General features: G+C 40.6%; 2 protein-coding genes and 1 long non-coding RNA gene across 4 annotated transcripts in view; 1 reads left to right on the top strand and 2 right to left on the bottom strand.

Moving 5' to 3' along the window:
• The window catches only part of CD96 (CD96 molecule), a 100907-nt gene that overhangs the window by 36438 nt on the left and 48039 nt on the right, over positions 1-16430 (top strand). For both annotated transcript variants that reach the window (XM_040224875.1, XM_040224882.1), the window contains exons 6-7: positions 7658-7748; positions 10208-10396. In XM_040224875.1, coding sequence (XP_040080809.1) covers positions 7658-7748; positions 10208-10396 — 280 coding nt within the window. The remainder of the gene's footprint in view (positions 1-7657; positions 7749-10207; positions 10397-16430) is intronic.
• On the bottom strand, positions 386-4106 carry LOC120851859. Its single transcript, XR_005718422.1, has 3 exons — positions 4015-4106; positions 3688-3786; positions 386-1532 (listed from the first exon to the last, which is right to left on the bottom strand). It is a non-coding gene; the product is annotated as an uncharacterized LOC120851859 (long non-coding RNA).
• On the bottom strand, positions 1703-3677 carry ZBED2 (zinc finger BED-type containing 2). Its single transcript, XM_040224895.1, has one exon. It carries the CDS (start codon positions 2951-2953, stop codon positions 2303-2305), a length of 651 nt encoding a protein of 216 aa, XP_040080829.1. The 5' UTR covers positions 2954-3677; the 3' UTR covers positions 1703-2302.

Genomic DNA, 16430 nt, shown 5'->3' with positions numbered 1-16430 from the left:
GGGCAGTCTTCCACAACGTCTCTTTCCACATGGGTCTCTTTTTGCTGCCTGTGCTTTTACTTGACCATCTCCATGGGGTCCTCTCCTTATCACTCTCTATCATGTTTTATAAAATTTAGAGAGAAAACTAGAAAACAAACAAATAAAAAACTACTTCACATGAAACAGGAAGCAAAAGCAAATGGGATTAAAATGCCTTATAAAGGAAGAGAGGTTAAAATAATAAGACTCATGGAAAAAAGACACTGTAATCTTAAAACCAAACATCAGAGTTTAGCAGGTGAGCTCCATTAGCTATTTACAGAATTTGATTGTTCGTGTTTATTTAATTTTGGTTTTACAAAACTTGAGTTTCTGTGGATTTCTTGTCCTTCTTAAACTCTATTCCCTGTGTGTGTGTGTTTTAGATATTGCAGCCTCGTTTTTCCTCCTAGCTCTTTGTGGCATAATAAGGCTCCTGAGTCCATATCTCCAGCCAAGTGGTGACCAGCCATCATCATTTGCAGCAGTGAGCCCTGAGCTTTCACCACAGATGGAGATAGTCCTCAAAGGGGCAACACACTTTTGGGGGGGAAACCACATGGGAAGTGAAATCTTTAATATCAGGCACATTTCTAGAAAAAGAGGGAATTACAAGACTACAATACAGTGTGGGTTTTTCACAAGTCTGGTGTTTGGACTTGTGTCTTTTCCACAAACAGCTCACAAGGAAGACAAGATATGGCTGTTCGAGCTGCTGACAAGTCTAAGAACAAGCAGTAGAAAAGAACCACATAGGTTAAGGACCGAATGAGGCAAGATGCCATTATTATACCAACATCTTGTCTGCTTTAGGGAGATGAGTGACTGAAAGCACTCACGCTATATACAAGATGAGATACTGGCTTAGTCTCCACTTGTCTTCTGCATCTCTCACCATACCCTCCTTCCCACTCCCAACCCAGTTTTAAATATATGTAAATAATAAGGTTTAATAGGAATCATCCAAAACAAGTCAGCTTCAGCACAAAGGCCAGAGTGGTTTCCAATCCTGTGTTAACATTTCAAACATGTTCTCAGCAGCCCAGGGAATTTACCTCTCCTTACGGACTGCTGGATTCCTTTTTTTCAAAGCATCTCCGAATACTTAAAGATGGGCAGTTTTTTTAAAAATTGGAGAACAAAGCATTGGCATGTAGGTGTAATGCCAATAATCTGAGGCGTATAATCTGAAACCTACTGCTTGAATGAATGAGTGATCTGTGTGGTCTGTGGACACAAAACGAAAGCAATTTTACTCATTAAAACTGACCTCGGAAGTGAAGACAATGTTCTCTGTCCTTCATTCTCCCAGACAGTCAAGGCCTCTTCCCTTTGCATGGTGAACTTTCTCTGGGGAACTGTCTCTCTCATCTTCACATTACTTCTCTGTCCCTTTTTCAGTTTTCTGCCTCTCTTCATTCTTTCTCCTTATATAGCCCATGTCTCCACCTTTTTCTTTTTCTTTCTGAGTTTCTTTCACCTCCTCCTCACAAACTCCTCCTTTAACAAAGCTTAATATGAAATCAAATTACGTTTTTAAAATATTTATGAACAAATTTTTATATGCTCTATTCTTAATGTTTAATTCAAGTGAGTTGGAAAGTCTTTAATTCTCTGTGCTAATTATCCATTAATTACTTATCTGTTAGATTGCTGGAAAGACTTACAGGATTAAGATGGGTTATTCTGATAAAACAGTTTTCATATAAGACTGTAATAATGGGAGAAAGATATACATTGAAAGAGTCTGGAGATCTCAGGCCCACGTTTATTTTTTCTTCCACTGCTAGGTCCCACAGAATCAGCTTTACATCCAGTTCTTAAATCAACACCAGAATGTGTACAAACACCTCTGTCCCAAGAAGTCTGAGCTCTGCTCATTGTGGGTCTCCAGAATGAGCTGGCCACATAGGCATATTCCAGCCACCCATCCAGTCTCAACCATCAAAACCTTCAGCTCCACCAAAACCAAGTGCTAGGCATAAATCCCATTATTTTCACTCACTGAGGCTGACAGGCTGGTACATTCTGCCCCCAAATAACTCACAGACCCATGATTAGTATATTTTAAAGTTTTGGTGAGTACTGTTCTAAGGAACCTAAGATAAGATGAGCATTTGGCCAATTCAGACCTGCTGAGATTAACCCACACTATTCTTTCTGTTAAAAACAAAATCCTACCAAGCTACTTTGCTGTATATGTAAGCTGGAACTAAAAGAACGTTTTTGCTATGGGTCTACAAGTCAGTGTTTTCAGAATAAATTTCTCCCAAGCCCCCCTTTAAACAAAATGAAAGGGGTGAGCTGCCCCGGGCTGGTCTTTCTCTCTCTGGCAGGCCTCCTTCTCAGCCCTCACCTTCCGCCTCATCTCCAGGATGGCCTTTTCCACCTCCTCCAGGGCTCGTTCTCGCCTCTCCACAGCCCGCTCCCGCCATTCCACCACCCTCTCCCTCCTCAGAAGTTCCTTTTCTCTTTGGCTGGCCCATAACGCCAGGGCCCCCACCTGCTCCAGGAGCCTGGCCCAGTCGCCCTCAATACCCGTGGGGAGCTGCGACCCCTGAGGCCTGGGGTCCTGACGCTGCCCTGCTTGACCGTGGCCGCTCTTCTCCAGCTCGTCTTTGTGCATGCTTTTCAGATGCTTCCATAGGGCTGTGGTGCCCACGTTAACCCCAGGGCCCCGGCTCACCTGCCTGCCACACAGGCGGCAGGTGGCATATTGGTTGGGGTGGTGCCCGGCACGGGCAGGGGCCAAGTGGAAATATTCCCAGGCCTCAGAAAACCGAGTCCCCTTGTTGTGGGGCATTGGGGTGGGCGTGGCACCGGCAAAAGGGGCTGCCGGTTCTCGCGTCTCACTGCTCTCCCCTTCCTTCACTTCCAAGGGCCCTTTTGCCTTCATCCTGTTTCCATCTTCTTCCTCCTCTTCCCGCCTCATCCTGTCTCTTCTTTACAGCTTTCCTTGAGCCAGAAGTCTCTAAAGCTAAAAGTGTACTTGGGAAGGGACTGGGTGACTCTCAGGGATTTGCAGTAGTGGTCAAAGGCTGACCACACCTGGGTGGTGTGATGTTTCCTCCTTTCTGCTTCACTGGAGAGTCAGGATGAGTCAGAGCCAAGCAAAATGGCCTTTGAGGCTCTCCTGTACCTTCCCTCCATGACCCGGATATGTGCTGATCCCTCCTTGGCTGTGCCAGAAGACAGGATAACTCGGTGAAGCAATTATTAATACAAAGCTTTCCAATGAGCTCGGTGTTCAGTACCTCAACCAGCACCACACGTGTTTTTGAATACTGAGAATTTCAGGTATTCTCTTGATTCTTCTCCTGGCTGCTTCCACTGCTTCGGTGCTCCGGGAAACCTGTGTGATGCACTTTGGAGGCAGGAGGAGCAGCCTCAGGGTTCAGGCTGTCCAGGATGGCAGAGCGAGGGCCTCACTGGGCCTCCCTCAGTGTGGGTAGAAGCAAACAGAGACTGATGCTAATGTAAGAGAGACTCGCTGTTCCTCTGAACAGATGCAGAAGTCAGTCCAGAAGCTACAAAGCCTGCCAGGGTCTGGGAAATACAGTTCCCAGTGTAAAGTCAGCTTGCCCCTAGAGAGGTTCCTTGGGGGCTGGGATTCTAAGAACTCCAAACAGCAGGCTTAGCTGTTTTCAGCAGGAGGAGCTGGCATACCTGGAGGAGAGAGCAGGGGAGTTCCTCTCCACAGCCTGGTTGTGTCGGGGTGACCTCAGCAAGCAGCTCACCACACTCCACCTTCCCCAGCACCATCACCTGCAAAGCCAACAGTAGATGAAATCTTCCTGATGGCAACTTCCTCCAGATATTTGGTGTAGGGACCCCCATTTTAAGGATAAATTAACACATGGAAAGATGGTACATTTTAAAAAGAGCCTGACTGCTCTCTCTTAGACCATTTTTAAATGATTGAGAACCTTATCCATCAAGCTTTGCCACCCTGAGCAATTCGGAAGCATCATCCAGCCCCAAGTGGGTACTTACCGGCAAGCAAGGCTTGGGACTGGTCTCTGAGGCTTTCTATGCAGGGAGTGCTCCTACCACGTTGGAAGTTTGTTAGCTGCCTGCTGCCACCAGGAGGAGGGCACCTCCACTTCCTGTTCCCTCCCACTTCCAGGGAAGCTTTGTTTCTACATGGGTGTGACCCTACCTGTAGGGTTTTTCTGCAATAAATGCAGACTTTTTCTCCTCCTCCTTCCACCACCAAAAAAAGTTGTCCCTGGCAAATGTTGTGAAGTAAAACAATAAATCAAGCACCTACAAGTCTTAGTTGTTTCCAGAAGACTAGATCATCTGGCCTCTCATTTCAAACAAAGATTTAAAGCATGGGAAGGGTGAAAAATGGGCAAAAGAAACCACATGCCTTGAGGATACCTGTGGTTTCAAATATTTTGTCCAGTTGTCAGGCTGTGAAGTCTCCATTGTTGGTTGAAAACTATTGATATTATAAAGTCAGTAGAAAAGTCAGAGAACTTGCAAAAGGGGAAGATTAAATAAAAGGACACTTCTCCCATAATTTAGAGAAATATAGCAAATTTGGGGTTGATTTTTATTATATTATGTAACTAGAATTGGAAAAGCTGAAATGTTGGCTTCTACTTTCAGCTGAAGTGAAATAAAGGGATAATCACAACTTAAGCAAAAAATATAAATCTACAGATAGATAGATTTTAGAAGGAAAACCTACTAAGAGGAGACAAGCACATTTTAAAGATATCCATGGGAGGAAAAACCTTGAGTTACAGGAAGAAAATACAGAAACAGTAGAATGGAAAACATGTAAACACTAAAAGTTAAATTTCAAGTGAAAAGTAAAAGTGTGGGGCCTGGAGAGACTCCAAATAGAAATGAAGCGTTGGTAAACAAATAAGGGAACTTTTTTTTTAAGGATTTTTCTTTTTAGACTAATAAGCTAAATATTTTCAAACTGATTCTGTGAAAAGTCCTTTGGAAAAGGTCCTGTCCAAACTTAACCAAACTGAATATGGGATCATTTACAAATGGTCATCATTTCAGTATTTCATCTGTGGAAATAAAGGAATGATCAGTGCTACAGCTAGATTTGGATTCATTTTTCCTGACTTGTCAATCTCATCTTGTTCCAACCTCTGCGTCCAACATCCCCAACTCACACCCAAGTCCATGAACCAATCCATTGCCCATCTTTTGTGAATTTCCCACTACTTTCCACCTGTAGGTTCCAGGCCTGACGCTTCCCTGTCCACAAAATATAATTGTGCCAAGTTGTTCCCAGATTTCATCCTTCTCTGCACTCCCACAGAACTCTCCAAATGCTTTTTGGCACTTTCTACAGAATTCTTTGCGGTATTACTCACTTATACCATATGTTCTTAGAATAATGTGCTGGAGAAACCAATAATTTGCTTGTTTTGTGAATACTTCATAAACAGACTCACACTGAGTAAGTGAATGATTTTGACTCCTCAGCAGGGAAAGGTGTGTGTGTGTGTGTGTGTGCACGTGTTTGTATGCATGTGTACATAAATTCTTGTTCATATTTATTTCATATTTTTTTCAAATCTGACATGTTTTTCTTCTTAATGCTTTGAAAGTTAACAAAGAAATACAGCTTGGCTTGCTCAGTGAAATCACATATGCTTGACATTTCATAACATGTTTGATTTCAGTTTGAACTAGTTTAGCCTGAAGTTTTTTAATTTTAGAGAGCAGAGGAGTTTCAGGACAAGAACCATATTCCTAAGCAAAATCTTAGAACACTGTCTGAAGATAGTATAGAATATTTGAAACCTGAATCATTCCATGAATTCTGAATTTAGAAAATTTACAGGCGTAAATTTGAATATTTTATTTGCATTAACAAGAGATTTCTTCAGTGAGCCAGTTGCCTTTATAAAATAATGGAACTCCTACTCATTCCTGATATTACCATATCATCATCTTTTGGTAGATTAGATGAACATAGAGAAAATGAATCATGAGAGGGCCTAAAGGTATTGACATTAATACAAACCTTTTACACATTTTTAAAACATTTTTTTCACTATAGATCCTACACAAATCACACCTAGAGAAAGTCTGTCTTTGGCTTTTTTTTCTGGATTAAATAAACTGAATTCTCTTTCTTTTACTTAATAAGAATATATTTCAGGAGACCTACGTTTGCTTTTAAGACAGAAAGAGACAAAATTTCACGGATCTGCATTCCTATCGTGTGCCTGCATCCCCATTAAGTGCTGAATTGGTGGGAAATCTGGGGCTTTAGTGTTTGCTGTCTACCATTTTGGATGCAACAAATAACCTCCTCTGAAAGTCTCAGTATTTCCTTGGGGGTTTTATAGTGATGTTCTGAGGGATGTTCATTTGCACCTTGGTGGGATCTCACCAGAAAGATGGGACTTAGTATTAATCTTATATTTGGTTTCTCAGCTCTGCTCAAAACCAGAGTCTTTGGGCATAACTAGTCTGTAGGGGAATTGGCACACCAAGCATTACAGGTAACAGTTCTTTACTAATTAACTAGCATATTCATCAACTGTGAAAAATATCTGAGAATTAAAAATTTAGGGCTGGCCACATGTAAAATACACATATCTCTTGACAAGAAAACAAAACTATAAAAAGGATTATAATTTTCTAGTGTCTCAGATAAAATAATGAAGATCAGATAATACCTTACTGCATATCTTCACCAGGATCTTGAAGAAACCACCATCTCACAAAAACAACCACAGTGTTGAGAGAAAAATAATAATAATAAACTAACCCAACTGCTAAGCTCCCTGGTTTTGTAACATAAGCTATCTGCTCTTCTTCTTGTTTCTTATTTTAATGCAACCTGTTTTACCAGGAAATATCTTTTACTGAGATTAAGGTAACAACTCCAGTTTTACCATCAGCTACATTCCACTCTCTTTAACCATTCAGTGATTCTGTGCCCTGACTTCCCCATCTGTCAAATGGCAGTAATAAAGTGGGTCCTACCTAGCCTATAGCATTAAGATGATAAAAAATTAATTAGGTAAACTCTTTACAAGTCAAAAGTGAAATATTTATATTAAATGGTTTCTGTAGTTGTTGCTACAAACAGTACTTTATATTATTTGAGGAACAAAAGTCTGGGTCTCTTTTAGCTTTTCGTCTGACAGAATATGCTTCCCTGGCCTCTGCCTGTTATAACTTCTTCCTGTTCTTTGCTTTCCACTTATGCTATTTTATTCTGCCTATATCGAGATGTAATCTTCCTTTTCCTGAACTCAGAATCCAGATTTGCAACATTAGTATAGTTCTAGATTCTTCTTAAATTGACCTTGAATTCTAGCTGTTAATTTGTAACATATCTATAGGCGATTGCCTATTTATAGTTCACATTTTAAGCAACCTCTTAAAGGTAAATACTGCCTTGTTAAAAGTGGAAAGGACTTCCTTGATGGTCCAGTGGTTAAGACTTTATGCTTTAACTGCAGGGGGTGCAGCTTCAATCCCTGGTCCGGGAAGTTCCACCAATAAATAAATAAATAAAATAATAAAAATATAAAAAGTAATTTTGTGCCAATTTGCCTCATCTGAGGCCCAGTGGAGATGTATGGGGCACCAGTTTCTTCTGAATTGGCAAATAATTCTTTCCATATTCTGTCTCTAACCCCAGAGAATTTTTACCTGCTCACTGAGGAATGTATTTCCCACAGCAAACCTCACCTGGTTTATTCAGAAGAGTTTCCCTCAAGGTGAAAGAGAAGGTAAGGAAATCAGTCAATGGAAGTGGGTTTGGCAAAGAAAGAAGGAAAACAAATAGAAGTTGCCACTGCCCAGGTCTATCTTGGCATTTAAGAGCAATTCTTATTCCAAGAAAAACATCATCTTGCCTTCCAAATGCCATTTTCTGACACCTCATCTGGCTCCTCCAAGGAGCAGGGGGGTATTTCCCAGAATACAAGAAATACAGTTGACTTGGTCCATTCACATATGAACAGTACTGTTATTATTTAACTGTTCATAAATGCAGATCTCTTCTATGAGAGCAAGCAAGTTTAATTCAACGTACATGTATTAATCATGTCATTTAGTTCCAATTAACTTAGCATCACTACCTTAAATCAACAAACAAATGATTTCTATTTTTCCTTGCAAGGATCTGGGTAGGGTGGGGTGGAGGACTGAAGGAAGTATATGTAAATAACTTGGCTCCATAACAAGGAACATGTTCATCAGGAGGATTAAAAGTTCCTGGAGCAGGACATACATGGAGACAAGCTCAGGTGAGAATGTACAAAGCCATGTTTTCATGGTAAACACGATAGACACTGCCAGAACAATCTGGGCCATCTCCTGCCTGGGACAATGGGCCTTCTCCTTTCTCCAGAGTCGTTTTTCCTCAAAGCTCAATATATTTTCAGCAGTAGCAGTCACATATTTCTTGCTGCATTATCTTTAATTGATAAAGTTTTCAGTCTTTGTTGATGAATGATTTTATTGATCTATTTGACTCATGTTGAATTACTGGTTTTGTTACTGGATCACTTTAAAAACAATTCTCCCACAATAATGATAGGATGCAATCCTGCAAATATCTGTTAAGGGTCATTATAGATTTGTTCATCATAGATGTTAGAAGGGTCATTATCCTTACAACTGTGAGGCCAGGCACTGTGGCCAGAATTTTACCAGCACACAACTGCATGTAGTTACTACTTTGGCAAGTGCTAACTTTAGAATTAGCATTTACAACCTTCAGTGTCAAGAAGCTGTGAAACAAAAGTTCTGACCTATAGGGACAAAGAGTTCTACATTCATGTCCTGCTGCCATGTATGCTATTTGGAGGTGGTACCAACAGTGGCAGTTAAACAGGATTCTATTTCTAAAGAAGACTCACAGGACCCCAAATGACAGCTATAAATAACATACATTGTTATAAATAAGTAACAGCTTATTTCAGGAAAAAGATATAATCTAGCAACAATATCCTTAAAGTAAGGATATGGACGGAGAAGGCAATGGCACCCCACTCCAGTACTCTTGCCTGGAAAATCCCATGGATGGAGGAGCCTGGCAGGCTGCAGTCCATGGGGTCACTAAGAGTCGGACACGACTGAGCAACTTCACTTTCACTTTCATGCATTGGAGAAGGAAATGACAACCCATTCCAGTATTCTTGCCTGGAGAATCCCAGGGTCGGGGGAGCCAGGTGGGCTGCCGTCTATGGGGTCACACAGAGTCGGACACGACTGAAGCGACTTAGCAGCAGCAGCAAGAATATGAATCCCATGTACACATTTGAAAGTGAAGTGAAAGTATTAGTCACTTGGTCATGTCCGACTCTTTGGGACACTATGGACCATTGCTGGCCAGGTTCCTCTGTCCATGGAATTCTCCAGGCAAGAATACTGGAATGGGGGCCATTCCCTTCTCCAGGGGATCTTTCCAACCTAGGGATCAAACCGGGTCTCCTGCACTGCAGGCACATTCTTTACCATTTGGGCTTCCCTGGTGGCTCAGAGGGTAAAGCATCTGCCTGCAATGCAGGAGACCCAGGTTCAATCCCTGGGTCGGGAAGATCCCTTTGAGAAGGAAACGGCAACCCACTCCAGTATTCTTGCCTGGAGAATCCCATGGACAGAGGAGCCTGGTGGGCTACAGTCCACGGGGTCGCCAAGTGTCAGACATGACTGAGCGACTTCACTTTCACTTTCTTTACCATCTGAGCCACCATCCATCCCATGTACACATTCGCAGCACCTCAAAGTGGAGGACCCAAAATGAAGTCTCAGTGGAGTCTCAGCTGAGGTTGTTTTATATTTTTCTGGTCACTTAGGTGTATTCTTGCTACTACTCACTCTCCACAGAAGAGACCTCCCAGGATCTCACTCAGGCCAGGGACAAATCAATCTCACTGTTATTAGCAATGCTGATGAGCTGGGGAAACTTGCCCCCAGACCCACTAGACCCCTGGTTATAAACAAAGCAACACCTTTAACCAATATATTCCATACCTTGACCATCAATTAATGCCATGTAGGAGCTTGAACAAAACAGTTCAGTTTAATTCCAGGCTTGCCAGACAAATGGACAAGAGCTTCAATTTGACCACCTGTAGACTACACCACTATAAGCTGAACTGTCTCCAGCCATGCCCTGGCATCACTTTATGGCTCATATGGGAAATGTTGGTGATGAACTTTGTTCTTATCTGTCTTATAGAAATGTATACCACTAGTGAAAAAAGAAAAAACAAAGATGGATTTTGGGAACTGAAGTCTGTTTTGACAAGTGTATATGATAATAAACCAGCCCACTCAGACAACCTGACCATCTGGTGTATGGCTTTGTCTCCGGCCCCTGGACACAAAGTGTGGAATAGCTCATCTGAAAAGATCACATTTTCCTTGGGTGAGTTATCTATTTAATGAGGTCAACAAGGGGGTGGCCAAGACTGCCATAAGTTCAGAACATTTCTAACTAAAACAAATAGAATACTGATTGTTTCCATGATATTTTAATCTCTGAAAACTCTCTCTACACTATTCAAAATTATTCGATTTCAAAAAACATTTTTTGACTAAAGGGACTCTACTGAAAAGAGTTTCTTCAAATAAGAAGTAGCAAATTCCTGTTTCCAAGAATTTCTGGTGAGTACAGTGAACTTTTTGTTTAGATTCAATTAATAATAACTCAATTAACTAGCATTTTTGTTAATCTACCATATAATGAAATTTAACACTAGTATATTGATAAGAGAGGTTTTAAAGTCCTAAAATTACTTCTGAGTCTATAAAAGCACTCATTTACATACAGCATGTTTCATTCTGATACTTAGGAATGGATAAGCCATGTTGTGTATATGTGCTTAGTCATGTCCGCTCTTTGCGACCCCATGGACTGTAGCCCACCAGGCTCCTCTGTCCACGGAATTTTACAGGGAAGAATACTGGAGCAGGTTGCCATTTCCTCCTCCAGAGGATCTTCCCAACCCAGAGATCGAACCCATGCCCCTGTGTCTCCTGCACTGATAGGCAGATTCTTTACCACTCTGCCACCAAGGAAGCCTGGAAAAGCCATGTATACCATATCATGATTTTAGTATACCTATATTTGAAGCACAGACTCTCATACAGAGGATTTTTATGACTTCAAAGTTGATATGTGGGATCATTCTACTTATTGCAACATTTGATTAGCCAGAATACATTACTCTGAACCGGATCAAGTAATAAAGATTTACTACAAAAGAGATGTGAACAAATGTCTCAACAAATATAGTGACAACAGATTGCCCATAAAAAACTGAAGTATGAAGTGACAGCTGTCAACTATTCTTATGTAACAACAAAGTAGTACGTATAAAACTTAATTTTGCAAGTAATTATTACAGCTCCACAGAATCACTGACATCTTTTACCACCTTCCTATTTTCAGAGATATTATAGTCTATAACTTATAAAAACCAGAATAATTTATGAGGGAAAAATTTCCCTTTGTTTCAAGGCTACAGTCTGTGTATTGGGTGCTTCCCAACCCTGACACCAATGCCAGTGGTTGGTTCCTGTGAGCTTTGGATCGGGTATGTGGCTCTGTAAGTCCACCCCCCCGCCACACCGACCCTGCAGAAAGAGGTGCCATTCAGACACCAGGACGGTAGCATCGTCGCTGCATCCCTGCCCATTCACCTCATTCTGTGAACTTTGAATTAATTATTCAGAAATGGTCATGAAATATTCGTACTCAACGTGACCTAATTCCCTCAGAAATAAGTGCTCCTCCTTTCCAGAACACTGTATGAGGTTAGGGCTACAATCTTGGAAGAGGATAAAAGTAGCTGGTTCTCACATCGATTTCCCGGTAGCTTTGGCAGAATCCTGAATCATCGTTGACAGATTTTGTTGTTCTTGTTTAGTCGCTCAGTCGTGTCCGACTCTTTGCAACCCCATGGACTATAGCCCACCAGGCTCCTCCATCCATGGGATTTCCCAGACAAGAATACTGGAGTGGGTTGCCATTTCCATCTCCAGGGGATCTTCCTGACCCAGGGATTGAACCCACATCTTCTGCACTGGCAGACAGATTCTTCACCACTGAGCCACCAGGGAAGCACCACATTTGAAGAATATTTTATGATGTTAAGACTGTCTCTTGGCTTTTTGTTATTGTTTCAAGACTATTTTTTAGAGCAGTTTTAACTTCACAGCAAAATTAAGAGGAAGGTACAGAGATTTCCCCTATGCCCCTTCCCCACACGTGCATCTTCTCCCTCATTATCCACATGACCCACCAGAACGGTGCCTTTGTCACCACTGATGAACCTACGCCAACACAAAACAATTGCCCAAAGGCCTTAGTTTACTCTAGGGCTTCCTCTCGGTGATGTGCATACTATGGATTTGGACAAATGATGTACTCATCATTAGTGTCATAGTGCCCTAGGTTTTCACTGTCCTCATACAGACTTCTTTCACTTAACAGTATGCATTTAGGATTCCTCCATGTCTTTTCACGGCTTGATAGTGTTTTTTTTAGCACTGAATAGTATTCCTTTCAATGAGTATACCACAGACTATATATCCATTCATCTACTGAAGGACATCTTGTTTGCTTCTGAGTTTGGGCAATTAAAAATAAAGCCTTTATATTCTTTTCCCATATAGGCCATTCACTTTACTATACACCTGAAACGAACACACATTATAAATCAACTATACTCCAATTAAAAATTTTTTAAAAAGCTTCAATAAACATTCATGTGCAGGTTTGTGTGGGTCATGTGTTTGCAAATCCTTTGAGTAAATACCAAGGGGTACAATTGCTAGATTGTATTCTAAGAGTATGTTTAGATTTATAAGAAATCACCAAATTGTCTTCGAAACTGACTATATCATTTTGCATACCCACCAACCAGCAATGAAGGAGAGTTACTCTTGCTCCACAGCCCTGCCAGCATTTTGTATTGTCAGTATTCTAAATTTCAGCCATTCTAACAGGTGTAGCAATATTTCAGTGTTGTTTCAATTTGCATTTTCTGATGATATATGATGTGAAGCACTTTTTCATATGCTTATTTGCCAAATGTATATTTTCTGTGGTGAGATGTCTATCTCTGGCCCATTTTTAAATCAGGTTATCTGTTTTCTTACTGTTGATATTTAAGAATTCTTTGAATATTTTGATAACAGTTCTTTATCAGATGTGTCTTTTGCAAATATTTTCTTCCAAGCTTGCCTTCTCATTCTCTTGAACTGTATTTGACTTTAATATCAGAAAATAGTGAATATTTTTAAGGTAATAAGGAAGAGCACTGATTCTGGTACTCAAAGCACACCATAATTTCAATTTTACAGGATAGCCCTGCTCTAGTATAATTTTAGACTCTGAGAAGATGATTAATTTTAAATTGTCAAATGAGTTTTCATCCTTTACAATCAAATATTAAAGATAATAAATCTTAAACAGTTCAATTTCCCAAAATTATAGCTTGTATTCTGCTCATATTCTGATATCTATCTTCATGAATGATTTAGAAGATACAGTTGAGGCACTGTCATTGCAATATCATATTTTCCCATTTGTTATAAGTTCTTAAACATTTACTTGCAAACATGCTTTCTGCCTGCAGTAGTACTGCTGGATGCTTCACAAACTCTGGAGCAAAGTTCTGATGCCTCGCGCAAGGATCATTGCCTTGTGGAAGAGTCAGTAGACAGATATTGAGATGAAAACACAGGAGATAATCTGTCTCTTAGTGCTAAAATAGAGAAATTCTGAGACTATTATATAATAGAAAGGAGATTTAGAGAGAGAAGGGGAGATTTTGCTCTCTTTTGTTCCCAGAAAAGAGTAATAATGTTGGAAGGCTAAAAGGTAACAGCCCTCTGAGGTGCTTCCTTCCCCACCTACCCCTGCCTTCCAGGACATTCAACTGCTCAGTGATTCTTACTCTAGAAAACTCAGGAAAAGGAAGGGATTAAAGTGAAGGTGACTTGTCAGGCAGCTGTTTGAGTACTAAGGCCTAAAGAATTGTCATGATTCAACAGTAGTTTAAAAAAAAAAAGACTCTTTCTAAAAATATTCTAGCATGTCAACCTAGTCTATGAGAATGTCTAATATTGTAGGGCTGCAGAATCAATGTTTTGGCATATGCAAGGAGTTATTTTGTTTGGGGGCAGTAGAGGGACTATCTTATATTGTTTCAATTCAAAAGTTAAGTGCAGGTACCTCCCCAGGGTGGGTAATATTCTGGCTATCATCAGCCTCAACAGAGATTTGTTGATTAAATTGATTTCCAACTGTAACAGCTGAGATCCAGATCTTTGGGATACAAGAGAGTTAAGAATTGATGAGTGGTTCACTGTGTGTAAGGGATAGTGTCTATATGTGTTTGAGGATAAGATTCAAAAGGGATGGCTCAATAGCAGGATGAGAGGACTAGTGAATATGAAGGTGACATATGCCAGCCAGATTCTCTGGTTTCATGGTTTCCCACATACCTGTGACTGATCCCAGGAATGTTGAGAATATCAAGAAAGAACTTTACTGTACATACGGATCACCTAATGATCTTCTTAAAAAGCAGATTTTGATTCAGTAAGTTGAGGGATTGGGAAGGGGTCTGAGAGTCTGCATTTCTAATAAGATCCTAAAAGTTACTATGGACCACATTTTGAGAAGCAAGTACCCACCCAAACCCCGAGGTTCAGTTCTTTTCTGAGTGAGCCAGCTAACGGCTTAGTCAAACTCTGAAGAAGCTCTAGAATTGACCCCGCTGCCCTTGTGGGACACACATGGCCACTGCTGCCCATGAGGGTGGTCCCAAGAGCCCTGCTAGGCCTGTGCAGAGTGGACACACTCAGAAATGGATGAAGTGTTTAGCAGCCCAGCCCTTTACAACATTATGGTGAATGTAATGGTCTGAAAACTAGCTGACATGTTTCTGTTAAATTCTGTATTTGATTTTGGGAAATACATTTTCTTTGTTAGGTTTTAGCCCCTCCTTTTTATACCCGCTTAGTTTTCACCAGGACAGAACTTCTACTTCATAGGCCAGTCTGAAACTAGAAACTCTTGACAGCCTCAGCAAAGCTGTGCATCATTTTTGTCATAGAGCAAAGAGCTCACCTCAAAATGCAAATCTTGCAGTAACATCATAATGCACTGTGAAGCTAAGGACCCTGCAGCTTACAAAGATATTTAGTGATGAAACCTGGCAAAATAATACCTTAAAATAGAAATAGTCAACAAATAAAAATTAAATGCTTCTTTCCTAATTTGGAAACCTAGGATTGAGCATAACCTATCAACAGCTTTTGTTCCAGTTGGCAAATATTTTCTGTTTTTAACCTGCCGGATAGTAAATATGTTGTTTTGTGGACCGTGTGGTCTCTATCACCATTATTCAGCTCTGCTATTGTAGTACAAGAGCAGCCATAGACAATACGTAAACAAATGAGCATGGATGTATTTCATTAAAACTTTATTTGCAAATATAGACAGTGAGTGGAATTTCACCTTAGCCATAGTTTGCCAGTCTCTATTCTAATCAATCTACAGACAAAAACACCTGTACATTATTTTTCCATACCAATGTTCCATCTCATTAAGGTTGCTATTTCTGTAAGGTGTTACCAAAAAACCCAGACAAACTTTTTGGCCAGCCCAATAGTTTGGAAAATGAGGCTTATGACACAACAGCAGTCAGATACATATTTAAAATTGATCTTCTTTCATTCAGGCGTAAGAGGGAATATATATATTCATCCACTTACATTTGCCAGGAACCAGGAATACAGTGAGAAACAAAACAATTACTTCTCTTGAGAGACATAACAATGAAATAATGAGGCCTTTGCTAGGGTAAACATTAAGTACTATGAGCACATCACAAAGAACCCTAGAGTTCTTCAAGTTTGAGAGGCACGTAGTAGAAAATTTGGAATGGGCAAGTCTTAGGAAACAGCAAACACAAGATCAAGAAGTCATGGAGAACATATTATGTTTGGTAAATTGGATTGGATTGAGGGTGTGATTTTAAAGAGATGTAAGAGATAAAGATTCCCTGGTGGTTCAGTCAGTAAAGAATTTGCCTGCAATGCAGGAGACCCAAGTTCAATCTCTGGGTTGGGAAAATCCCCTGGAGAAGGGAATGACTACCTACTTCAGTATTCTTGCCTGGAGAATTCTATGCACAGAGGAGCCTGGCGGGCCACAGTGCATGCAGTTGCAAAGAGTCAGATATGACTGAGCGACTAACACTGTCAAAAGATAATAGGCAACATCAGGAAATGAAGATGGAAATTTAATGTGGGATTAGATCAGAATCAGATTTGTGTGTCATACTGAGGAGTTCATACTTGCTCCTGATAGCATGAGAGGAAGAGGATGGTCACTCTACTGACATATTCACATACTCTTCATAGAACTGTCCCTCAGAATACTT

Source organism: Oryx dammah, unplaced genomic scaffold, assembly GCF_014754425.2.
Source record: "Oryx dammah isolate SB20612 unplaced genomic scaffold, SCBI_Odam_1.1 HiC_scaffold_2, whole genome shotgun sequence".
Classification (NCBI taxonomy): Eukaryota; Metazoa; Chordata; class Mammalia; order Artiodactyla; family Bovidae; genus Oryx; species Oryx dammah.
The sequence above is the reverse complement of the archived record's forward strand: the minus strand, read 5'-3'. Positions and strand labels throughout refer to the sequence as shown.